Source organism: Mustela nivalis (genome assembly GCF_964662115.1).
Source record: "Mustela nivalis genome assembly, chromosome: 10".
In the NCBI taxonomy this organism is placed as follows: Eukaryota; Metazoa; Chordata; class Mammalia; order Carnivora; family Mustelidae; genus Mustela; species Mustela nivalis.
In genome coordinates this window covers 52,875,756-52,902,724 of record NC_139029.1, presented here as the reverse complement: position 1 = coordinate 52,902,724, position 26,969 = coordinate 52,875,756, and the positions used below count along the sequence as shown (strand labels likewise).

Sequence of the window (26,969 nt, the reverse complement as noted above, 5' to 3'; positions counted from 1 at the left end):
TAAGGCAGTAACAGAAAAAAAAATAATGAAAACTGACTAATTCATTTTGAAAAACTACCTTAAAAGCCAGAACAAGTAGAAGGAAAGGGATTTTAAAAGTATATATATATATATATATATATATATATATTTAGTACAGATTCTTTTGGGGGAAAATAAGACATCAATACATTTTAAAGCTATAAAACATTGACCGTTTTCCTATTTGTTAAATTCTTTTCGATATGAATGACACATCAGTTTTTTCTCTTAAGACTACAGTGTTTCTAATTTTCTCCACATGTGTACAATTGGTCTTTGACCTTTAACAAATGTCCTCTGGGCAGTTCACTCACCATCCGGAAACAACGTCTCGGCATCATTTCATATGCACACAAAGGGTTGAAAGCTCTGTAAAAATAAATGATCCATGGGACAAACTACATTAACTGGCAGAATAATAAGCTATTTCAGCCCCCTGTAAATTTTAGCACCATCCATTCAAAGCTGCACTGGGTCACTTTTGCACTAAATTCATAGGAACAAAATAGTAAATACACGTTTTATTTGTTAAGCTGCCAGCTATATATTTAATGTAAAAAGTTTGTTAGCCAAGGAAAACCTATTTAAAGAGTGTTTATTTAAAAACGGTGTCTCTTTCCAATAGATGATTTTAAGTGTTACAGATACATTTCCTATTGAACATCATGTATATTTAATACGGCAATGTCTATTGCAGTGCCCTAAAAGCCTTTGTTCACTTTAGAGTTTCCATTACTGGAGAGCCGACATTAAGTTCTCCCACAGTTTTGTAAAGTGCAGGCAACCCACAAGAGCTTCTAGTTTTAGCTAGAGCAGCCCCGTGGGACGACGATAATTGTTATGAAATCATTAATTCTACCTCAGCAGTTTCAACTGTCAGGTACATGTAACAATAATTGCAGTTAATGAATGCTGCTCAATTTATTAAGCACGAAATGAAAACCAGTATTATTTTATATGCAGCACTGAGACACATTCACGTGTCTCATCATTTGTATACTATGTTGAATATTCTTCGGCCCTTTATTGGTCAGGGTATATAGCCATGTTTGTTTGTTTTTAACTTCTCTTCATAAAAAAAAACAAACAAACAGGAAATTTTAATTCTTGCTATAAAGAGCAATTAAAATAATTAGTACCAAAAGTAAGAATCCATGTCTATGAGGAACAATCCAGCAGAACCAAGACTTGGTTCCTCCTCTGGATAAACAAGAGTCTTTCCTGTGCCTCCCTTCCCTCCCTCAGTTCTTAGAGGAGCATTAAAAAGTCCAAAAATTCCAATTGTTTGAAATATTAGTGTTGTTTCTTTCTCAAACTTTTGGGCAGTAAAGCTTTCGTGGACATAGATATGGTCTATTTTGATTTAAAAAAGTAAGAACTGATTTATTTTCAGTCACTCAAAGTAAACTGCATAGACGCTTGCAAGAGCAAAGAGAGAAGAATTTCTGAAAACAGAAGATGAAAAGGTGTCACTTTTCGGATCCCAGAGGCACCTGCTTCCAATAAGAATGCTCTGATTCTTCCGTTGTCCAATGTGAACAATTACAATTAGCTTGTACCGCGGAATCATCAGGTCCTTGACCTGGGTTTTAATAACCTAGAAATTGAAAGAAGAACAGCAAAAGAAGATCCTTAATTAGTCACTCTGAAACTTTGGAATCTTTATCTTTGTCATAAATATGGTGGATTTAAGAAAATCACATAATGTATTGTAGATATTTTTAGCAACTGTTTAGAAACTTCACTATGATTTCCTTTAAGCACCGTTCTTCTGAGATAGGACATTTAGAGACAAAATTAGAGCACCAGCAATAAATCTACATTTTCTAAGACACATGAAAAAACTGTAATCCAGAGAACAGGATTTAAAGGATTTATTACATTCTTTGAAAATCTATGTTAAGATGGCTTCCCTTCAAAGAATGTTGGCATGAGAGTTATACCACCTTGTTTACGTCTAATTAAGGTAGCACACGTCTGGAGTCTCCTGTAATAAGACTAACCATGAATGTTTATTAAAGATCTTGTTATAAAGAGGAAAGTAAAGAAAACCTAATGGAGTGCCAGTACTTTAGTTGATAAAAATAGAAATGTATTTAAAGACCACAATATCTGTATTTGATGGCAATCAAGAAAACTAGCTTGAACAAGAGAAAATGATCACTAAAATATATCTTTGGCAATAAAGTTTTTTTTTTCTTCCAAACATTTTATTTATTTATTTGACAGACAGACATCACAAGTAGGCAGAGGCAGGCCGAGAGAGGGAGAAGCAGGCTCCCTGCTGAGCAGAGAGCCCAATGTGGGGCTCGATCCCAGGACCTCAGGATCATGACCTAAGCCGAAGGCAGAGGCTTTAACACACTGAGCCACCCAGGTGCCCCGGCAATAATTTTTTTTTTTTTTTTAATAAATGGGCATTTGTAAACATTTTTTAAACAAAATACATGCAAAATGATACACATAATAGTTGTCTTAGGCAAAGGCTTTTTACACACACACACACACACACACACAGGCACGCACAAAATACGAACCCGTAAATATTTTCATAAAATATAAATAAGCATTTTTACTGCTACTGCAAATTAATTGCCTTCATCAAAAAGTAAGTGGTTGTCCTCTTAACAATATTCTAATTAAAAAAAAAAAAACAAAAAAAACAATATTCTAGGGCGCCTGGGTGGCTCAGTGGTTAAGCCGCTGCCTTCGGCTCAGGTCATGATCCCAGGGTCCTGGGATCGAGTCCCACATCGGGCTCTCTGCTCAGCAGGGAGCCTGCTTCCTCCTCTCTCTCTCTGCCTGCCTCTATGCCTACTTGTGATCTCTCTCTGTCAAATAAATAAATAAAATCTTAAAAAAAAAAAAACAATATTCTAATTAACCCTGGGAAAATCACATATATACCTCAGAAATTGTTTTAGCCATCTGTCTACAGTGCTCTGGTTCATATTGCTCTTCTTGCAGATAGTTAGTTAACACATCTTTCAGGATTTGATTGACAATGGCCACAGGAAAATGTTGGGTGGGACCTGAAAATACAGATGAAATTTCTAAGTGATTTCAAATGTTCTCCGCCCACCCATCGTCTAATCAAAAGAGGACTGAATCATGGAGAGACATTTCATCTTCTGGGTGGCCTCTATTTAAGGAAAAAGTGGTCTTAATTAGGCTTCCAGACAGGTTCTCTGGCAAAGGACCAGAAGAAAACACACTCTGCCATTTATTAGACTACCTAAAGAGTGTGGTCAATACCACTGAGATTTGATTTTGAAAGTATCCTCCTTCCCAGTTCCCACTATTAATGACTTACTTTAAAGTCTCCGCATCTTTCTAACTGACCCCCAGCTCTTACAACCCCCCAGCTTTTTGTCTCCAATCTATGTTTACCGCACTACAACTGGAGGGGTCGCTCTAAAACCCGGATCTGGCTATGACATTTCCTGTAGCAAAGTCTAAGGTCCAGCGCCTCTAACCCCTTTGCCCCCCACCATAGCCCGCTCTGTGGCTGCTGCTCCAGTCTCTTGAACTTCATCTGTCTTTCAAAGGATGTTTGGGGACATTTGTTCTTGCTCCTCTTTTTAAGTGGGATGACTTTCCCTATCTTGTTCATCTGAAAAATACCCACTCATGTTTCAAGGCCAGCTAAAATGTCTTCTCCAGGCAGCCTTCTTCTTCTCCTCAGGTAAAAAAAAAAAAAAAAAAAAAAAAAAATCCCTTCTTTTCAGTACCCCCAATTCTCTAGGTCCCCACTGCTCCAAATCCAACTGACAATAGCTAAAGCATTTCTGCCTTTCTCCTCAGTGAAATGGTAAGCTAGATCAGATTTTATCCTCCTCAGAGTTTAATACAATGCAAAAGGCAGAAGAAAGGTTTAATGTGTGATTTCTGAATTTAAATAGAAGTAAACATTGTATAGGTAATAATCATAGTACAGATAATAACTACTTTCATTGAGCATTTTTTACATGTCTGTATTGTGATAAGTATATACTTATTACCATACATAATCTTGCAATAAATCACTGGGGCAAATTTTATTGTTATCTCCATTTCACACACGGGAAAACAGAGGTTTAAATACATTCAGTAACTTGCCCAGAATCACACAGTGGCAGAGCTGGGAGGTACTTCCTGTTTTATATGACTAGAGCTTTTATTCTTAACCACATTTAGTCCATGTTCACAGCAGAGGCTTCAGATGGATCTTCTTTATTCTGCATCCCAGGAATCTTCCCTGTCCCTCCTGGGAATATTAACCTCATCATCTCTCTGCCATTGCATGGCATGCACATGTGCCCGGAGCCTGGCGTATAGTGGCTCCATCATTAGTTGCTGAATTGATACAGATAAAGGACTGAGATCCAGAATTATATTCAATTCTATTTAACTAGTCCTTAGTATCGTTTCGTTGTTTATTTTCAATGACTGTATCAGGGTCTCAAGACACATATGGCACACTAAAAGTAGGACAACTCCTGGAGGATTTACTAAAGAGACTCCTTAGGAAGTTCCAAGCAGGAAACAGGACCAAAGGATAGTGACACTGAGGGTGTCACCGCATCCTAACCGTAGGCTTGAGAGGTCTGAGAAGGGAACTCTTACTAGATCCATTAGAGGCATATAGAGAGCCCTCCCTTGAGGGCAGCTATGCCTTTCTGCTGATGGATGCAAAGAGGGTGAGATGAACCCACCGTCAGGGTTTGGGGGAAATAAAGACCCCAGCTCACACTCCTTCCCACTCTGACTTCCCACTGAAGTTTTCCACTGGCCAGATTTAACTGGAAGGTTACAGCCTGGGGCTGGACTTGAGTTAGGTCAGCCTCCTGGGGCTCAATACATAGTACTTGTATTTTGATGATTATATCGGAACTGTTCAGTTAAATCATCCTGGGGGAATGCATCTGGATTGGTTAAAGGGAGAGACACCTGATACAATGAGTATGAGGATTAACTCCAATATTCAGTTAGTAGGAATATGTGTTCTATAGGACAGACAAGCAGTTATAAACATGGTAGGTTTGTAGGTTTACAACTCTACGCTGGTCCTGACTGCTCATCTCATGGGGTCAGAGATAGGGCAATAGCCCGTGTGGGCAAGTTCCTAGGCACCTACAAGCCTTTGTGAATCTTTTACAGTTCCATTTGCATTCTTGAGTGAAACAAGGCTAAATTTGAGAGTGGTTTCCCATTCTATTCAAGGAGGTTTTTAAAATTAACATTTAATGTATAATTTGTTTCAGGAGTACAGGTCTGTGAATCATCAGTCTTACACAACTCACAGCACTCCCCATAACACGTACCCTCCCCAATGTCCATCATGCTGTCACCCCATCGCTCTGACTCTCCTCCCCTCCTGAACCCTCAGTTTGTTTACTGAGATTAAGAGTCTTTTATAGTTTCTCTCCCTCTCTGGTTTCATCTTGTTTCATTTTTCCCTCCCTTCCCCTATGCAAGAAATTTTCAGATGATATTACTGGCTTGGACTAAATTAAATAGGTTATGTATATTCTAACTATCCTTTCTGTTCTTCACTCCCTCCTACCAAGCACGCATATTGCATATACCTTGACCTACACCACTCACATGGAACTTAATTTGGTCACAAATTAGAGTAACTTGTATACATCGTTTCCTTCAGCCAACAGTAAATTCCCTCAATGCATTTATCTGGGGACAGCCTCTTGCCTTCTAGGAAGACAAGAGTTTTTCAACTCTAACCAGATAGTTCTTTAGGATCTGATTTCACTTCCTTGAGCCTAAGTCCAGGTTATAATAGATGGCCCAAGCCAGGACAATTAGAAACCTTTCTCAGAATTTTGATTTTAAACTGGAACTAAGGGGGAAAAAAGCCAACCTCTTTCTGGTGACAAAAGTTATCACATGTGATCCTGAGGAACTGTAGAAGGCCATGACTCTCACCATGGAAAGGAAGGCAGGCCACAGTGAGAAAAGGGGACCCATACCCCGCTTTGTGCTGCAAAGACAGAATCCTGGTTGCCCCTGAGTCCCTGTTTCCAGTAGCTCCTACTGTCTAGCTGTACCAATTTCCTTTCTGCCCTGGGCTTTGTGGTTTTTTAAAAAATCTCATTAACTAGATCCTATTTTGAAATATCGTCATGGGGGTGCCTGGGTGGCTCAGTGGGTTAAAGCCTCTGCCTTCAGCCCAGGTCATGATCCCAGGGTCCTGGGATCGAGCCTCACATCGGGCTCTCTGCTCAGAATGGAGCCTGCTTCCTCCTCTCTCTGCCTGCTTCTCTGCCTACTTATGATCTCCATCTGTCAAATAAATAAATAAAATCTTAAAAAGAAAAAAAAAAAGAAATATCGTCATGGACTTTTCTTTTCTCATTTTCTTTTCTCATTGTTTTGTGACCTCTCCCCTATGCAGCCAGAATTATCCCTTGCCTTGCTCAGGCTGGGACACTGAGATGCAGAGACAAAGAAAGCATGGATGTTCAGCTTTTGCCTTCCCAAATGATCTCCCTAATCTACCTTCAGATTCAACTAATGGGAATGGCAAACGTTTTTTCTTTTCCTTTTCTTTCTTTTTTTGAATAGACTTTTTTCTTTAAGGGAAAAATATTTTTAGAAATCAAAAAGCAAAGATCTGAAGAAAGGTTGGAATGAAAAAAAAAATAAAGGAAAGGAAAACAAAAGAAAAGAAAAAGAAAGAAAGAAACACTTGTTACAAAAATATATTTAAGGCAGAATAGATAAAAATTTGGTTATTTAATATGTCTGTGTGTCAGCTTCCCCAAATTGGGGTAATAATAAGAATTCTCATGCACTGTTTTTTATTAGGATTAAATGAGGTTAAATATTTAAAACTTTTAGAATAGTGCCGGCCATGCACAACCCCCACTACTCTTGAGTTATTATTATTAGTGTGGTTGTTATCCTTGCTACGTCATGTTGAGGGAGGAGATGTTGCAGAGAAGGCAGCAAGATCGGGTGAGGGTGTAAGTAGGGAGGCAGTGAGACCTCCACAGTCAGGAAGGATCCTAGTGGGTAGAGGGAAGTCAGGGGAGAGAGCCTGACAGTTTCTGATGACAGGGCCTGATCACCCCATGGAAGCTGAGCTCAAATGAGATCTCTCTTTCTCTCTCCATCTTCAGGTTCTACTTTTTGTTATGTTGTCAGGCAGGCTGTCTCGATGTGACAACAAAAATATAGCCACCGCTGACCTCCTGCTTACAGTCAGTGTTTTAAAAGAATCAGATATTTCTAATTAATCAATGAGAAAATTTAAATGGTGTTTTATTACAAGAAATATGCTTTGATTTTTCCATTCCCTTTTTCGTTTTGTTAATTATACTTATGCTTTCATCTCATTCCGGCTATAATTACTCAGATAAAGGGAGGACAAAAATACTAAGCATTTAAAATGTGTTTAGATGATGCAAGTATTATTGGATACACTGTGAAAAATTAAACACAATAATGCTGATGATTGACAGCCCCCCCCATAATACTCTTTTGGGAAGTATTGTGTTGTGTAGATAATGAGAGAAAATCTTTACCAAAGGTCCACAGAGTACCTCTCAGATGCAAAATAAACTCAGAAACAAGTAGCATTGGAAATACATTTTTGTCTGAGTATTAACAAGACTAGTTGAATGCTTAAGAAATGAATTGTTAAGCATGAAAGACTTTGATCCTAAAGGAATAATTCACATGACTTTTTGTAAGAAAATATGGGAAATAACTTTATACTAAGCTATTTCTAACATTACTTTTCTAACTTGGTTCAACACTCAGTACTTCTAAAATTGATAAGATGATTTAGTTTGTTCATTAAAGGAAATACATTATGAAAATGTATCCTTATGAAGAAGAAACACAGGACTTCATAGTTCAAATCTTTTATCTTATCAAAATCTAATTCAAACCATTTCAGCGTGCAGAGCCCAATGTCATAGGCATTGAATGGTTAAGATCTTTTAGTTGCAAGTGGAGGAATACCTGACCCACACCTAGCTTGCCTAATGTAAAGTCTAAGAACAGATAGCTGAATTTAGGACTCAAATAATGATGTTAGGATTTAGTGTTCTCCTGGTCTCAGGCTTCATGTGTTGGGGCAGGATGGCAAAAGCTCACATAGCCATACTTCTTTCAAGTTTCAGAACCTAATTGGCTTCTTCAACAGCCCAACAACATTGTCTATGTTGAATCTCAAAGGCTTTGATTGGCTTGACCTATCAAAGGGTCATATGTTATCCCAGAATTAGTCACTGTTTTATCTTTGAAGCCAGTGTCAGCTTTAGCAGAATGTTATGGACCAAAAGTGGTACTGATGGCAGCAGTTGACTTCTCCAAAGAAAACTGGGTAAGGTTACCAGAAGGATTGGAAAATTATGCTGGATGGCAGGAATATTAGTTGTCTACTCCAGGCACTGTGTGAATACCAGGAGACTGACTAATTACAGAGTCTTGTAATCCGTGTAGTCTTGGGGATTAGTGTAGAGAACGGGCTACAAGGCCTAATGGGATGCACGGATGGTCTATCATTTTCTTGAAGTTAACTGGCTACAGATGGAACCACTCTGGCCCATAGAGTCCTTCCTTTGGTCATTGGCAAGTCTCTGTGGAATTTCTATATAGCAGTAATTATATACAGTGGACAGATAATAGTGGGCAGGTACACATTTAGAGAAAACAAGTTGGTCTATGCGAAAGCATGAATGGGAAAATGTATTCACTGTGGACTCCATCTGGGAGTATAGGGGCAGGTGCAAAGATCTTTGTTTTCAAAGACCCAAAACCTCAGTGGAAAGGGATAAACACCTCTGTCAACGAGGGACCAGAAATCATTTGCTTTGGCTTTGAAGTCTTCCCCCCCACCCCTCCACCTATCAACAACATTGGTTGGATTTGCTGGATAAAACTTCAATGCATATATCTTTCTTTTAACTTGAGCATATATAAAATAACTGTATAAGGATAATCCAGAAATACCCAGAAATTAAATTCTTGGTCTAGTACCACACAATACACATTAGTGCTGCCCAGTGATTTGCTTGGGATTTAGGAAACACTGATAAAGAAAACTAAGCAATGGGTGTTGGCCCTAATCTTGCAGAGGAATAAATTAAAACGGCATCAAATCACTTAATTGAAACCCCTTATATTGAGCTAGTATTGAAGATAAGACCATGTTATCAGATACTATTTTAAGTAAATAATGAGATTAGAAGTTTAAAATAAAGGGACACCTGGTTGAGTGGCCAACTGATGATTTCACTCAGGTCATGCTCTTGGGGTCATGGGATGGAACCCCATGATGAGCTCTGTGTGTTCAGCTCAGAGTACGCTTGAGATTCTTGCTCCCTCTTCTTCTCCCCCTACCCCCCAAAATAAATAAATAAATAAATAAAATCTTAAAAAAAAAAAAAAGGAAGTTTAAAATAGAAATGAATGATAAAATAACAGACCCAACTGATAAGTGTTTTCCATCTGAACTGTAAGGCGAGAGGCCTCGTCACCCTGGCTAGGTTCATCCGTATAACACACAGTACTCCTGGAGCTAAAAACAAAGGGGAAGACAAATTTCAAGAGTCAGGATAATAATAATAACAACAAAACACATTGTTGCTTTTAGCAAAAATGTTACAAAGGTAAAGTTTCTCTAAGAATATTTCAAGCAAGTCTCCGTATCAAATATCCCCATGTCTAAAGTCTAAAACATTTTAGAGAGGGAACAATCAAGACCTAGAGAAGTTACTTGGAGCAGGTCTCCATACAGTGGTTGAAGCCTAGTGCAGTCCAGTGAAGCCCAAGGCATCTGACTCTTCAGAAAGTGTTCATGAGTTGGTCTGTTTCAGAAGCCATTGCCAAAGGCATCTCCACCACAAAGCAAAGGCTCTCTCTCAAAGTGGACAAAACTAACAAAAGGGACTGGAGAATATAGGAGGAAGCTTAAAATTCTGGGAAACAACTATATATGCTATTAAACTTCATAAAAGTTCACAAGTTCACTCTTAAACATACCACACAAAATCCCATTAGTAGAAAAAAGCAAAAAAAGAAACTCACCTACACGGTGAGAGAAATGACAATTCACCCAAACTATTGCAAATCGTTAGCATTTTCAACATTTCAACATTAAGAAAGGGTTTTGGCTTGGTTACAAGGCAATATAAGCTTATTCAGGTGCTGAACAGGTGACCCAAGCAAAGAGGAGCCCCTAATGTCCCTCCAGCACCACTTAATTCTCCTTAGGTCAGAGGAAATTCAACTGTCACCAGTGGCTGTCTCAGCTCTACCCCCAAGTCTCTCCACCTGTGAAAATGGAAGTTAAGACAGATGTCATTTCAAAGGAGATACTACAATAGCGTGTATGTGTGTATGTGTGTGTGGTTATGTGTGTGTGTTCAGAGTGACCACTTTTCTAAGCAGGCTATGTTTTTTGCCTTAATTAAATGACAGATATTTGTTCTTAATCTTTTGGGATTTTTTTTTCTCTGCAAGGAGATTAAAATACTTAGTTTTCAGCTGTTTGGAATGAGTAAACTTTTTGCAAATGATATTTTAAGAAAATCACAGATAATCTGTTTAAAAACTCCTTAATACAATTTGTGTAATAAATGAAGGTTTACCCACCCAACCCCAAGAAATCGATGCAAGTAATTATGGCTGCATTTTCACGATAGATTTCTGGATTAGTGATTTAGTCCTCATTCTTGTAACACCTGCTTTCCCCAGTTTCTGCTGCCCTTTGAAGTAGCAACCAACCTGTTTGGCCACATGGGCTGCAGGTGTTGTGGGTAGTACCCACAGAAGATGATTGCTTCTGCTCAGAAAACCCCACGTTGCAAAAGCCCCCTGATCTGAAGATAAACCAGTCTGTCCTGATATAACACGTGCTACTTTTCACTTTGCAAAGACATTTTCCAGCAAGGATCTCGTTTTACCTTCACAAGACTCTCTTAAGTTAGTAAACAAGTTATTCTACCCATTTCAGAGATAAAAGGAATGAGGCAAAGGGCTTACTGCCATACGTGTAGGAAAGGCAGACTCAGATTTCAAACATCCTATTTACCTTCCCTTAACAAAATCTCACACATGATCATTTCAGACAGAAAGAAAATAGGGACAACCACCCCCTAAACCATTAATGACTGCATTTGAAACTTTCTTGCACAAATATACAGCAGGTGTTAATAAAAACCCAATTTCTCTTCTACTGAACACCTTGTGAAAAATTCATAGAGAAGCAGTGTTGGTACAAAACTCAAAGTAGCATAAGTTAGAAGTCTCAGACAAAAATCAAACAAGGATTTTTTTTTTCACAAACAGTCCTTACTATTACTTTGTTTCATGTCACTGAAAAGTTGATAATCAGTGCAGTAGTATTTATCAGTATGAAACTGGAAAGTGTCATAAGTGCAGTTTAAAAAACCTGCTGCCTGAAGAGAGGTGTGCAATTAGAAGGAGTTGCAGACTGACTTTTCAAAACTTACGAAGGCGATTCTGTCCCGTGCCTTTTCATTTCCACAGTAATCATGTAAATGCTGCATCCTCATAAAAAAGTTCAAAACATAGAAAAGTATAAAGACTAAAGTAAAATTACACAAAACATTACTAACCCCAGTTAGTACCTAACCACCATTAACAAAAATCTTTTTAGACATGACTGTACATATAGAGCATATGATAGATGCTTGTTTGTTTGTTTTTTTCCTTCACTTGAAAATGTATCATGGATAACTTTCTGTGTTGATAGTAATCTACATCAATATTTTAAACATCAAGACAGTATTTAATATATGAATATACTACATTTTATTTACCCTCTTGTTCTTCCGGAAATCTAGGCTGTTTCTAAAACACCATCGTTGTGAAGAAAGCCATGGTAAACATCGTGGTGGGGACTGCCTGCCATTGGCTCTCTAGTGTTCTCTCCTTCCTTGGTAGCAGAACTCTTAAGTGAGTGGAGATATTTCTCTCTACACTAAAGACAAATTCTTGGATTTCTTTGGTGCTATTGTGGCCACGTGGCTTGTAAGCCAATGAGATGTAAGAGAAAACTTTTGTTAAAATCCTGAGAGAGTTTCCCCAAAAGAGTGAATTCAATCAAGAGCAGCCTGTTTATATCCTTGATGACTGGAATGTGGGTATGATGGCAAGAGTTTAGCAGCCATCTTGGGTTTTGAGATGACCTTATAAATTATATATCGGGAAGAGAGAAGAAGGCTAGCTAGGTCCCTGAATTGCTTCCCTCCAGACTTTTTACATAAGAGAAAAATACAGTTCTATTTTGTTTAAGTCACTAATTTTTTTAAAAGATTTTATTTGACGCAGAGAGATCACAAGTAGGCAGAGAGGCAGGCAGAAAGAGAGGGGGAAGCAGGCTCCCTGCTGAGCAGAGCGCCCGATGCAGGGCTTGATCCCAGAACCCTGAGATCATGACCTGAGCTGAAAGTAGAGGCTTAACCCACTGAGCCACCCAGTGGCTAATTTAAAAAAAAAAACACAATTATAAGAAACATTATATAATACTGATACAAATTCTAACTGATACAGAATTTGCTACTTGGAAGTGGGATCACTAATTTAAAAAAAAACAATTATAAGAAACATTATATACTACTGATACAAATTCTAACTGATACAGAATTTGCTACTTGGAAGTGGGATGTTGCAAGTACTGGAGAACAAGACTTGGACTTAGTTTTGGGAAGGAGGTAAGGCTTCAGAGAATGGCGTTTTAGATATTTTTCTGTAACCTGGCATCCTTTCTCATGCAGAAAGGAAAACATTTGGTTCATCTATTGCTTTCTTACTATGTATCCACTAAAACTATACCTTCACGGCAAATTACAGAAAATTACTTGTTACCTTAAAAAAAAAACCTCTGTTTATGATATTTTTTGAAACTGAGATTTGCTTAAAATGAGATGGGTTGGAAAAAAGAAGAGTGAAGAGAAAACAATGAGCTGAAGAGAAAAAATAAAATATTTATTCCTTGAAAAAGAAACAGAAGGAAGAAATAAAATATTAGAAATGCTTGCAATCTGGGTAGCTAATTTGAAATCAGAATATGGGCTCGGTAAGTTTTGAGAAATGAAAAAGATTCTGAAATTTTAAAAAAATTGATAAATAAAAAGGACTCCCCATTAAAAATGGGGAATGACCGGCAGCAGTTTAGAATACTGACTGGGAAAATAAGCAGTATATATTTTCTATTTGATAAACAACTTTACTCAAGCCCTTTGAAATTTTTACAAATGAATATGTGAGATGCTCAAAAAGCAACTTTATAATTTTAATTACCAGTGCTGTATACATAGCAGAAAACATTTATTGGGTGTACGTCCAACATTACAAGTGGCTGCATTTCAGTTGTCTATGACCAGACTTCCCATAGTTTATAATAATAATCCTTCTAGATACATGATCTCATTGCAAAGGGAATGCTGTAGTTGATCTTATTTTTGAAATGTGAAAAATGCTCTTGCTGTCTGTGTTTCATCAACTTATTGGCATTTAGGGAGGAATAAGATTCTATTGGCAAAACATGTCCAAGAGAGTTGTCAAGTTTTAGGAAGGAAGGTAGATGGAAAGTAAACACAGGGAAACTGAAAGTCTGGCAGAAACTACTGGTGAAAACAAGGAACAAATCAACCTCTTCTAGGGAGAAGAGTAACAATTTGTAACCCAGTGCAAGTTTCAGTAATACTTGGAATCAAATCTTCTACTGCTGAGGACAGACGTGGCCATTAACCTGGATGCAGAACTAGCTGCGTGAAGTTGGTCCACAATAACAAAAGGAACCCATCTCTATTGTATCTGATTGACACTGGAAACATCCATGCCAGCCCAACAGCTTGTGTTCTGATTATAAGGAAAGAGGCAAAAACAAAATTCGCTAAGCAGCTGGAATATGTTTACTCTGATGAAATTCAGTTCTCCTGAAACAGCTTACAAAGGTATTTGCTGGTCATTCCTTGAATTACACCAAATAAATACAAGGCTTGTCTTATTATCATGACTGTTAGACACAGAAGTAATTTCAATGAAATCTCACCAGCCTCAATAGTATCTAATTATTATTGAGAATTCATGTCCAGACATTTTCACTGCCATTATTACGGAGATGTTTGGAAGCTGCAGTAAGAGATAATATTTGAATGTATAACTGGCCTTGGAACCATTAATTTAGTAGATTAAGAAAGAGTATCATCTCTTTCTTCCATTTCTAACCAGAAAATGCCTGGAACTATCATATTTTGAATGGTATCATTTAAGCAGTTTTCCCGCCTAAATCTGTTACTGAAGTTATGTGCTGCCTCCCAGTGGAGATATTTCAGAGCGCACAGAGTGAAAAGAAGGCTTCAGGATGATGTACACACGTCGACTTCGGTTCTTCTGTTCTCTCTCATTCTTTCAACAAATATATATGGCTCATAAGGGGTAGCCTGGTGATACAAGAAAAGTTATTCCTGGTGCTCAAGAAACAAGATATTGCAAACAACATGAAATATGCATAAAGGCTCACTTAGTTGAGAACTTTCTGCCTCAAAACATCCACATTTTATGAATGTTATGTGTAGAGCAAAAACATACCAGCCTTACCCTGTCACTAGAAGATGGAAGTTATCTAGCAAGGAAATTTAGTTTTGTGGCCATTAAGTTTATAGCTAGTTTGCTGGATCTTTATGTAGCTTTGAGATATATTATTCTCATTACTGGCCCCATCATGCCAGAAGAGAAAGGTTATAATACAAAGAAAGGCCAAGATACATTCTCATAAATGAGAGAGGAGGGAAAACGACAACGCACGTATTCTTGTAGGATATATTTCTCAAGAGCAGGAATGCTTCTGAAGGACAAAAGAATAAACCACACAACATACAGAAAATCTAGTTCTGATGTGACTGAAGATTATCCAGGAAGGGTGAGTGACAAGATAGTGTGTGGATAGAAAATCAGAGCGTCTGAAGCCCACTGAACTAACGTTCCTCAAGAGAAGGTAAGGTTAAAGCCAAAGGCAGCTGATGAAAATTCTGTTGCAGCTCCTCGATGAATGGATAGATTCAAAGTTGCATTACCCTTAGCAATCATCTCTCAGCTGAGGCTGAGAGTATGGGTCCCACGGCTACCACCGCAAAACTACCACCGTGCCGCAAAACGGAGAATATGAAAAACTGTGGTCTATCTCAACAGATTTTTAACACAAATGAAAGTTTCTGTCTTTAATGATTATATTTATTTAGTAGACAGGAAGAGAGAGAGCACAAGCAGGGGGAGCAGCAGGTAGAGATAAAGGAAGAAGCAGGTTCCCTGCTAAGCAGGGAGCCCGATGTGGGGCTTCATGTGGGGCTGGATTCCATAACCCCAGGGATCATGACCAGAGCAGAAGGCAGACGCTAAACTGACTGAGCCACCCAGGTGCCCCTCTTTTTTTTTTTTTTTTTTTTTTTTTAATAGATGCACAATGGAGTGCTTTAGCAAGAAGGTAAAAGTATGCCATGTTTTAAACATTCGAGAATTTAACAATTCCATTGCTGTAAATGCATCTTGTGTTTTCAAGATGAAAGTCCTTAGTCATCTGGACTTGATAGCTATGTGGACCTGGGAACATAACCTGTCTGTGAGCAACAGAACTTGTTTGTTCAGGAATTAGAAACCTGCAATAATTAGTCATTCAAAAAATACTTACTGAGTTGCTGGCTCTCTTCTAGGTTCTTGGGATCCCAAAATGAAACAAACAAAGATCTTTGCCCTCAAGGAACTTAGTGAGAAGGGACAGATCATAGATAAAGAATACTAACCTAATAAATATATACTCTTTTAGAAGGTGATAAATGCTACAGGGGAAAGAATTGCTTCATTAAGGGGCCTTGAAAGTAGATGGAGGAGAGGGTGCTGTTTGCAGTTTTCAATAGAATGGTCAAGATAGGCTTCCATGAACGAAGACTTGAAGGAGGTGAGGAAAGGCACCCTGTGGATAGCTGAGTGAAGAGGGTGTCAGGGAGAGGGAAAAGCCTATGTCCAGGGTTTGAGACAGGGGGCTTCTTGGTATTTCTGTAGAAGTGCATAAAGGCCAGAGTAGCAGGAGCAGAGGGAGCGAGCAGGAGGGTGAAGGAGATGAGGTTCTGAAGGTGTTAGGCAGCCAGATCATACAGCGCTTTGTGCACCACGGTAAAACCCTGGCTTTCACTCTGAGCAAGTGGGAGTCTATGGAGAGTTTTGAGCCGAGGAACAGCAAGATCTGCTTTAGAGTTTCCAGGGATCGCTTCAACTGCTGTTTTGAGAATAGACTATAGGCTGGCAGGTGTCAAAACAGGGAGACTGGTCAGGAAGCTTTTATAGTAATCCAGGACAGTAACCGCTATGGACTAAATTTTGTCTCCCCAAAATTCATATGTGGAAGACTTATTGCCCTACGATGTGACCATATTGGAGCTACTGCCTTTAAGAAGTTAACTAAGGTTAAATGAGGTCACAGCGGTGAAGCCCTGAGCCAAAAATATTGGAGGCCTTCTATTAGAGGAAGAGACACCAGGGTTCTCTGTCCATCATGTGAAGACACAGTGAAGAGGTACCCCTCTACAAGCCAGGAAGAGGGCGGACACGAGAACCTGACCATGTTGGCATCATGATTTCAGACTTCCTGATTTCAGATTTCACAGCTCCAGGACTGTGAAAAAAAAAAAAAATCAATTCCTATTATTTAAGCTGCCCAATCTATGGTATTTTATTATGACCACCTGAGCCGACTCAGTGGCTCAGACTGAGATAGGAGCTGTGGGGGATAGTGGTCAGTAGTTAGATTCTGGATATATTTTCCAAGTGGATTCAACAGAATTTCCTGAGGCATAGGAAGTGGGGCCGTTAGAGAGTTCAGTTGAGAGCATGTTTGAGATGGTTACCATATACTGAAATAGAAGGTTAATAGGCAGTCAGATCCATGAGTGTGGGTTTTGGGAGAGTTATGGAGATGTAAATTTGGGGGCATAATACTATGTCTCAGTCATGAGCCTGGAGGAGATTCCTAAGGGGATAAGTGCAGGACAAGAGGCAAATAGGACAAAGGACTGCTCTCGGAGGCACTCCAACATTAATTAACTTCTCTGTGGAGAAGAAAGGAAGCAGGAAGAAGACGGAGAAGGGGAACCCATGAGGTAGAAAGTAAACAGGAAAGTGTGTGTCCTGAAGCCGGGTGAAGAACTTGTTTCCGGGGAAAAGAGTGCTCAGTGGACAGTGCTAAACGCTGACAGGTCAAGTAAGATGAGGACTGACTACTGGATCAGCAACGTGAGTCATGATCTTGGTAAGAGCAGTACCACAAGTTCAAGGACAGTCTGTTTTGTTCACCATGGTATCTTTAGCACTTAGCACGATGCCATGACCCAGGCAACAAAAATGTTTTTAATGAATAAAAGGAATGATACTAAAAAAAATAAAAAAGTAATGATACTGTCTCATTATGATTCTCATTTTATAGATGATGTAGTAAGACCCAAAGAATATTAAATAGTAGCTGGGTAAGTAGATCTGGGATTCAAACACAGGTCTCATTTGACTCCAAAGTTCTTTGTGATAATAATAATTAATATTTGCTCTGTTTTTAGATGTGCCAAGAACCATTCTAGGTGTTTCCATATATTTTTTTAAATGAATTCTCATCATATCCCAAAGCAACAACGACTACTTTTAACCCACTCTATAGAAGAAGAAGCTGGGGTAAAGCGGGCTCAATAACTAATGCAAAATCAGCTTAAGTGCTCAAGCTGGAACTTGACCTCAGCCAGTCTATGCAGAACCCATCTCTGAGCCACTCCATTCAACTCCCTGGCTATGCTGTGGCTCTTCCATCCCCTCTTTTAGAAACACTGTACTAGTTAGCCAGAGCTGCCACAAAAAAGTACCATAGATCAAGTGGCCTGAATCCCAGAAATGCATTACCTCAGTTCTGGAGGCTGGACGTTTGAGAACAAGGTGTCGGCTCGCTTGGCTGCTTCTGAGGGCCGTGGCAAGAGGGGTTGGTTCTCGGTGCAGATGGCTGTCTTCTCTCTTTGTCTTCACATCCTCTCCCTCTATGTGTATTTGTGTCCAAATTTCTTTTTCTTAGAAGGATACCTGTCATGTTGAATTAGAACCTACCCTAATGGGTTCATTTAAACTTAACTACCTCTTTAAAGATACTGTTAGCAGGTAAGGCCACATTCTGATGTACTGGGAGTAAGGACTTCAGTATGAACTTGGCAGGCATGGCGCAGTTTGGCCCAGGGGTGTGGGGAGTGCACCTTTTGGTCCATATGACAAAGGACAGCACTTTCATGACATCTCCAAATTCTTGGGCAGAGAACTGCAGATTCTTTGTTCTGTTGTGGTCATCTGGGAAGTCACTCAATCTCACCAAGTGTCCGCAGTGTATGGGGAGAATAGGGCATGCACATACTTATTTTTTCTAAACACTGTTGGATTTATTCGCTGAACAGATATCTGTTTTCATTCTCATTTGTCTAGCAAATACCCACATTTGGTATCATTCTCCCTTCTTATATTCTGCCATTCAGATGGATACAAAATGGTATCTTGCTTTAATTTGCATTTTTCTTATTCCAAGTGAGTTCGAGCATCTCTTTATAGTCCTGTTTTCAACCATCTCTTCATATTCTGCTTGGCCATTTGGGCTTTGCCTCTGCAAACTGCTATTTACCTTCTTTGACTGTTTTTTTTTTATTGCCAATGTGCATGATTAAAAAAAATATATATCTTCTGCTGGCTTATTAACTGTGTCTATTATATTTTTTATTGAACAGAAATGCTAAGTTTTATTGTAGTTGTATTTATCAAGTTTTTTTTTTCTTTATGGTTTTGTTTTTTTCATTTTGGGATCTTATTTGAGAAGTCTTTCTTTAGCCACAGGACACAAAGACATTCTCCGAAACTTCCTTTTATTAGCTTTATAGCTTGCCACTCAGAAGTCTTCCATGGGGAATCTACTAGGAAAATGGTAGAGAGTAAGAATCCCACCTCATTTTCTTTCACTAGCGACCTATTTTTCTCCCAACACCATCTATCAAAAAATCCATAATTTCCCCATTGCTCATACATGTTTCCATATAATCAGTAGTCTATTTCTGAGGTTTCTATGTGTTTCATTGGTCTGTTTCTCTGTTCAAGCACCTGTCTATTCCTGCATTTGTTATCATTTTTTACTTTCTAAAATTTTGTGGGATATCTTAAGATGTGATCACATTTCCAGGGCAGTTTTTACAAAGATGCCAATGAAGGATTATGTACAAAGATATTCCGTGTGGCATGTGAAACCCAATCTAGATGTCCATTCCTAAGGGAATGGATACAAACATATGTGACATTAAAAACCAGTATGCCACAGGGGCGCCTGGGTGGCTCAGTGGGTTAAGCCTCTGCCTTTGGCTCAGGTCATGATCTCAGGGTCCTGGAACTGACTGAGTCCCACATCAGGCTCTCTGCTTGGTGGGGAGCCTGCTTCCCCTCTCTCTCTGCCTACTTATGATCTCTCTCTGTGTGTCAAATAAATAAATAAAAATCTTAAAAACAACAACAACAACAACTACTACTATACCACAGTAAGAAGCAAAGCGTTAGAATCCCTAGTTACATTAGTTAATTAAAAAAAAAATGTAGAACAGGATAAATGAAAGTGAGAAAACAAAATGAGATTTCTAGCACAACACCATTTATGTCAGTCAAAATCTTTGGTAAGTATTTGTTCTGCATTCTTTTATGAGGTGGTCAGTCAGGTGCAGCACAGAAGGAGACGGCGGAGGAGACGCTGAGGAAAACACAGCTTGCTATACTCACAGATCCTAGAGATAAGAGACATGCCACACCATGCAGGGTTCTGTGGAAAAGCACCAGGGTGTCAAGATGCAGGGAATAGGAGCTAGGGAGAGATGGGGCAAGAGCCTTAATTGGGTTTTCTGAGGAAAAGGCAAAACTGGGCACAGAAAACAGTTTAAGACTGGCTAGTCTGAAAAATTTTGGTGGGCTACAGGACTTGGCTCTAGGCATTAAGGCAGAGGAATACTGTGTGCTGGGTGTTGTGGGGGCATGAAAAAGGGGGCTGGATCTGGGTTAGATAGTTGTTTATCAAAGGCACGGTCCCTGCTGAGACCTTGGCTAGCTTCAAGAACTGGCTAGACATGGGACAGGCAGAACCTCTTCAGCCAGAAAGTTTTTTTTAAAAAAATGTCAAAACATCATAATGCACAGAAAATTAAAAAAAAATCTATGTATATATACTTAAATATGTGTATTCTTATGGCATATGTTGTGCTATGTGTATTAGAGTGGGTACCTTTTGAGAATTGGGAGCGAAGTGTGGAAGGGGAAGAAGAGGGACAATTAGATAAATACCGGGTTCTCGCCCATGTTGGTGATGGCAATGTGCTATGGAATGAAGAATATTTTCAACTCTGCTCCTGAGAGAAATAAGATAATATATGAGATAACTGGAGATCATAAAAGTATCTTCTCTACTTAACCCACAGGATTTTTATGAGAATCATATGGGTACTGTATGTGAAACAGTTCCATCATCTATCAAGGACAACATGATATTAGTTTTTACTATGGTTTAATTTGGGATCATGGCCATTTCAGTTTTCTCAAGCTTCTCTCTCTTTGAAGGGGGGAAGCTATACTTCATCCAGGTCTTTTGGGGGCTTTAATTTTATTTAGATGGAAAGAGAATTTATCAAAATCAGGAAACAGTTTGGGCAACATCATTTTTTTTTTTTTTTTAACTGCGTAGGACCAGCTCACAGTAGTCTAGGTTAAAATCATAGGATAAGTTTATCGCTTTTAAAATTTCTTTGTCACTGAGACTTGTAAATTTTACTATTAGGTGACGGGGTGTGGGCCTATTCTTATTGATTTTGAGGGGCGTTCTCTGAACCTCCTGAATTTTGATGCTCGTTCCCTTTGCCATATTGGGGAAATTCTCCCCAATAATTCTCTCCAGTATACCTTCTGCTCCCCTCTCTCTTTCTTCTTCTTCTGGAATCCCAATTATTCTAATGTTGTTTCGTCTTATGGTGTCACTTATCTCTCGGATTCTCCCCTCATGGTCCAGTAGCTGTTTGTCCCTCTTTTGCTCAGCTTCTTTATTCTCTGTCATTTGGTCTTCTATATCACTAATTCTTTCTTCTGCCTCATTTATCCTAGCAGTTAGAGCCTCCATTTTTGACTGCACCTCATTAATAGCTTTTTTGATTTCAACTTGGTTAGATTTTAGTTCTTTTATTTCTCCAGAAAGGGCTTTTATATCTCTCGAGAGGGTTTCTCTAATATCTTCCATGCCTTTTTCGAGCCTGGCTAGAACCTTGAGAATTGTCATTCTGAACTCTAGATCTGACATATTACTGATGTCTGTATTGATTAGGTCCCTAGCCTTCGGTACTGCCTCTTGTTCTTTTTTTTGTGTTGAATTTCTTGCTCACTGCCTATCTTACCAGATTATAAACTCTCCAGGAGCAAGGATCTTTTCTTTGTGGTTCCCCCACACAATATAGTGCCTGGAACTTACTCATTGGTCAATAAATAGTTATCTCAAATGAAGTAATGAATGCAGTATTTTCCATTTTTGCAGGAAAAAATTTTCAGGTGGGTTTCATTTTACTTGAAAAAATGACCTTCTCCAGAGTAGAACTCCACAGTTAGTTACCTTTACATGACCAATGTGTGGCACAGTAATTGGTACAGAGTAACAGCTCAGGAAACCTTGATTAAATGAATGAGTGAAAGAATATCTTGTGCCCAACTGGGGTGTTAGATGCCACCAGTGGGTTTAACCAGAGAGCAGTGAGATCCATACTCAAAAGTTCTTGTAACACGGCATCACTGTAATTTCGGTGTGAGACCAAAGAGAGACGTTTTTAGTCCCCAACCTTAGGCCTGACTTACTAGGTGAACTACTGGCCTCAGAAAAAATAAGCTTGGCTATCATGTCACATTATCCTGGGAAAGTCACTTAACCTCAGGCTTCTGTTTTCATTTTAAGAACATGTGAGTAGCACATCTGTTCAAATACTGTTTGAGGGCTGCCAAAGGCTGAGCTTCCAACAAGAAAGATGCCATTGTCATGACCTGCTTTTACCCATGGATGGGAAACCAGGTTCAGTTGAATCAGTAGAAGAGTTTCTTAATGCAAGTTACACCTAGATAGCCAATTTTCAGAGAATGAGAATACTTTCTTCTACACAAAAGCCCATTTTGCCACTTGCGAATTCTGTAGCTGTGGAACCTCAGCCTTTCTAGGCTTCTGTTTCTTCCTTTGCAAAACGAGAATGGTAACAGCATCTATCTTAGTGGGCAGGGTCAGCAAACGTTTCTGTAAAATGCCATCTAGCAAATATTCTGGCTTTGTGGGTCTTCTGTTTTCTACTGGACCCACTCCCTTCTATAGTGTGAAAGCACCCAGAGAGGATACATACATGAATAGGAACATGGCTGTGTTCCAATACAAGTTTATTGATGGATATGAAAATCTGCATTTTTATTAACATCACAGGATAAAAAATATTAAAAAAAAATTTTTTCAACCACGTAAAAACCATACTTAGCTAGGGGACTATACAGAAACAGGTGGTATGTTGGACTTGGCCCTTGGGCCATAGTTTGTCACCCACTGCTACGGAGGTTCTGTGACACTCAAAGTCATAATGAGGGCTCAATAAATGTTAGCTATTTTCAGCCCTATGACTATCAGTTATTTACGTGGAAAAGCAAACACAAGTCAAAATTATAGATGAAGTATGATGACAACTAGAAAGGTATAAAAAGAAATATGACATGCTCACAGTTAAGATGCTGGGAGAGTAAGATCCAGCTTAAGATGTTTCTTATTTTAAGAATAAGACATAAAAATTACATCATAATGAAAACATAATTTAAATAAAAAAGATCCAGCCCTAAAAAGAGTTAACAATAACTATACTGAATATAAATTCAATCTTCCTTTTGTAATTCAGAAGGCACCTGGGATAGGCATTACATCCAGGGATCAGTGTTAAGAACCAGTTAATACTGTAAAACGATGTAGACATAGAAACCAAGACTGGAGGGCTGAATCTATACCAACTTTTCACCACACCCAAGAAGTGGCTTCCTAGGTAGGTCTACCTCCTACTCTTCTTTGCCTTCCTTATCAGTATGTTTACTGCTATAAGGCAAATAAATCCACAACCTAACAAGAGAGACAGGCAAGAAACCAGTCAAATACAGTAGTGTGTAGAAGAGAAAAGCAGAAGGAGCAGAAAGGAAGAACATCCAAATGGAAGTGGAAGTGGTTGTAGTTGAGTGGTTTGGAGAAAGCTTCCTAGAAAGGTTGAGTTGGAGCTAAATCCAGGAGAAGGAGAAAAATGAAGCCAGAGTGTAACAAGAACATTCCAGACAAGAGTATCCCTGAGAAGGCAACATGGGGCAATGGCTGGAGGCAAGACAGAGCACTGAAGGATTATAAATGTGGAAGTTGAGTATGGCCAGAGAGTAGGACGCAAGCAGGATAGTGGAGAACACAGCGGTTGAGAAATAGGCAAAGATCTCTGACCCTATAAGCCTTACTCATGATTTAGGACTCTATCCTATTCACTAAATTGTTTCTTGACCATAAACAATTTCATGGTAAAATGGTGTTTCATTTCATGGTATTTCATGGTAAAATGGTGAGAATGAGGTCTACCTGGTAAGATTAATGCTGGGGCTATTAAATGAGATGATACATTTGGTCCTCAGTGTATTTCAGGATAAGTTTTATCTATTGAAATTGATCTAGTAAAAAAATTGTTTTTGCCACTTCAGAAAAACAGTGTGGAGATTCCTTAAGAAATTAGAAATAGAGCTACCCTATGACCTTGCAATTGCACTACTGGGTATTTACCCCAAAGATACCGATGTAATGAAAAGAAGGGCCATCTATACCCCAATGTTCATAGCAGCAATGGCCACAGCACAGTTGCCAAGCTGTGGAAAGAACCAAGATGCCCTTCAACAGACGAATGGATAAGGAAGATGTGGTCCATATACACAATGCAGTATTATGCCTCCATCAGAAAGGATGAATACCCAACTTTTGTATCAACATGGATGGGACTGGAGGAGATTATACTGAGTGAAATAAGTCAAGCAGAGAGAGTCAATCATCACATGGGTTCACTTATTTGTGGAGCATAAGAAATAACACGGAGGACATGGGGAGATGGAGAGGAGAAGGGAGTTGGGGAAATTGGAGGGGGAGACAAACCATGAGTCATTAGACATTTGGTTACTCACTTTTTGGTGTACCCATGAAGTTCCTTCTGCCGGAATTCACGACCACTTAGAGAAGACACACTCCCTCTTTTCCTTACTGAATGAGTCATTCTGTCTTTAGCAATGTCTGACATCATCATAACCTTGGGAAAATAACTTCTGTAAAATAGCAGATGAACGATCTGAAAACATTTTGGTTAATATAACACAGAGACTCATTCTAGATTAAAAAACACAGATCATTCTTCTACCATTTGTATGGTTTCCTTAATAGTGATTTTTAGTAGATGTCGTTATTCTGGTCAGTATAATTGAAAACATGATAACTCTGATAACTTCCATCTATGCAATAGCATAATTCACATAAGCAGATATTAAACTGCAGCAAAATGCTTAAGAGCAGAAGAGGTTAAGTCACTGAGAAGAGACAGCCTTGTGTAGAAGATGTAATCGCACCCCAAATCAATATTTTTTATTCCCCTCAAATTAATCTTGATAACAATTTGCTAATTAATATTTGTTGTTGTTGCTTTACTTTAAAAGTTAAAATTGTCTTCCTCAGAGGATATTTTTTTCAAGCAACAGTGACTGACTTTGCAAAGACCTGGAAGAACTTAACATGTAACAAAGTATTTTATTAGAAAACCTACTTCCTTCTCCTCAATGCTTGTCAAAAAAGCTGGTAGGAATGGAGGACTCAGAATTTAGACCACTCAGAATTTAGACCGTAAGTCTACTGCCCTATTGCCTACATACAAATTTAGATATTCATTTATATTATTTTACAATCAGAGAATATGAGAGCACAAGGAAACACGGTGCTAGAAACTAAAACAGAGTCTCGGCCCACTAAAACAGAGTCCCTGCTTTCAAGGAGTCGGCATTGAGTGGACAGGACAGACAAGGGCACAATCGCAAACCTCAGTGTGATCAGTGTCAGGGTAGAGAGAAGTAAAGGGTTCTGGAGGGCACACAGAATGGCAGAGGCACTGTGTGTTGGAAGGGAGGCTGTGAGGAGTGTGTGTCTGTGCGTGAGTGCCTGTGGGTATGAGTATGTCCCCATAAGTGGGTGAGGCTGTGTCCGAGTTTCTGTGTACATGGAAATAAGGGTGTGCCTCTGTGTACCCATGTGTGCACTTGTGTGTATGAATGATTATCTGTGCACCCAAATGGGTGTGTGCCTGTGTGTGTGTCTGTGTGTGAGCCTTTGTGTGTGATGTGTCTGTGTCCTGAACGTATGTGTGCCTCTTGGTGTGTATGCTTTTGAGTATAGTAGGGTCTATGAATGTGAGTGTGTGTGTATGCGTGTGTGTGTGTGCTTGAGTGTATGTTTATGCATAATGAGTGTGTCTACATGAGTGCGGTAGGACACTTTCAGCCTGATTAAGTGGGTCATTCAGGTTCTGATCCAAAGTGACACGGATAGACCTTGGACTGCTTCCTGGTTTCCAAAGCTGCGCAGCAGGCCAGAACTGGAAACTAGAGGTCCCCAGGGGAGCGGTCGCCCAGTGTCCTCTGGCCTCAAAGGACCACTCAGGACTCCTGCTGTTCCAGGAGCGGACCAAGCTGGCCAGCTCTGCACCTGGCATCAACGGAAAGCTCAGCCCTGCAGGAAGTCGGTGGTGGTGGGATTGGTGGTGGGGGGTGGGGGTCGCTACCAAAGGCCAGGACTCATGTGGCAGTTCCCAAATTTGGGGCCACTGTTTCTATTTGTTGGGGGAGGTCTATTTGTTCGGGTGGGCGCCAGGGAGTTCATGGCCCAGGCAGGCAGGCCATTTCTTACCACAGGGCCCTCCCTCCTCAGCCCCCTGCAACCCTGGAACTTGCCGGGTCTTTCTCTTCTCCGCTCCCATCCCGCGGCGCAGCGGAGACGGCTTGCTTACCTACAGCAGCGCTGGGACTGACACGGTGCTCCGCTGGGGGCCCCCGTAGACCTCCCGCTTGCTCACTGCGGGAGCCGGAGGCTCAGAACCGGGCTCGGTCCTCCAGGGTTTCCCTCTGCCTGCCTGCGGCGGTCCGCGCACTCCCCTTGTGCTCTGCGCCTGGTCTCCAGGGTGACCTCCTCAAACAGATCCCCCCACCCCCCTACCCCGGGAGACATGGTAGCTGCTTGGTCCTCTGAGCCGCCCTAAGGATGTCAGGATCTCAACGTGACCACCCAGAGGGCGCCGCCCTGAGCCTGATTGTGCCCTGGGGTGGCCGGGAGCTGGGGGGAACCGGTCATCCTGCGGCGAGGAGGCCTTCGGGGACTCAAGGCACAGCCCGGTGAGCCCTCATCCTGTTCCTTCTCCCTAAATGTCTGGGGCAGGAGTGGGAAGTACTGCGGTTTCCTGGGAGAGGAAATCCGATGTACAGAGAGAAAGCAGAGCTCCCCTTCCTTTCCCAGACCCCAGACACTACTTCCCACCACTCTGCTCCACCGTGCAGAGGCTTGATCATACGGGTAGTTACCGAGAGCTTATATTTACCAAATACTGGCAGTTTTCGTTTTATTTAGTTGTCCCAACAACTCTGTCTGGGAAGGGTTGTTCTTCCTTTACAGATAGAGAAAATTGAGATTCTGCGATATTAAATAATACGCCCAGGGCCTTAAACGATACGGGCTGCGCATGGGCTTATCTCCTGAGCATTGCAAACGGGGCTCTTTCGCTTTCTTTAACACCTCTCTTCCCAGCCTCTTGAAGTTTAAGAAGCTT

The 26,969-nt window shown here is 40.0% G+C and overlaps 1 protein-coding gene and 1 long non-coding RNA gene across 2 annotated transcripts in view; one reads left to right on the top strand and one right to left on the bottom strand.

The window, feature by feature from the left end:
* Window positions 1-297: 297 nt before the first annotated feature.
* On the bottom strand, window positions 298-26,640 carry DYNLT5 (dynein light chain Tctex-type family member 5). The gene is made up of 5 exons (XM_082686389.1): window positions 26,157-26,640; window positions 24,295-24,432; window positions 9,456-9,547; window positions 2,929-3,053; window positions 298-1,618 (listed from the first exon to the last, which is right to left on the bottom strand). The coding sequence occupies exons 2-5, from the start codon at window positions 24,411-24,413 to the stop codon at window positions 1,415-1,417; spliced, it is 540 nt and encodes a 179-aa protein (XP_082542515.1). The 5' UTR covers window positions 24,414-24,432; window positions 26,157-26,640; the 3' UTR covers window positions 298-1,414.
* The window catches only part of LOC309842333, a 367,302-nt gene continuing 366,671 nt past the window's right edge, over window positions 26,339-26,969 (top strand). Inside the window, exon 1 of the long non-coding RNA XR_014299609.1 lies at window positions 26,339-26,538. This is a non-coding gene — a long non-coding RNA (uncharacterized lncRNA). The remainder of the gene's footprint in view (window positions 26,539-26,969) is intronic.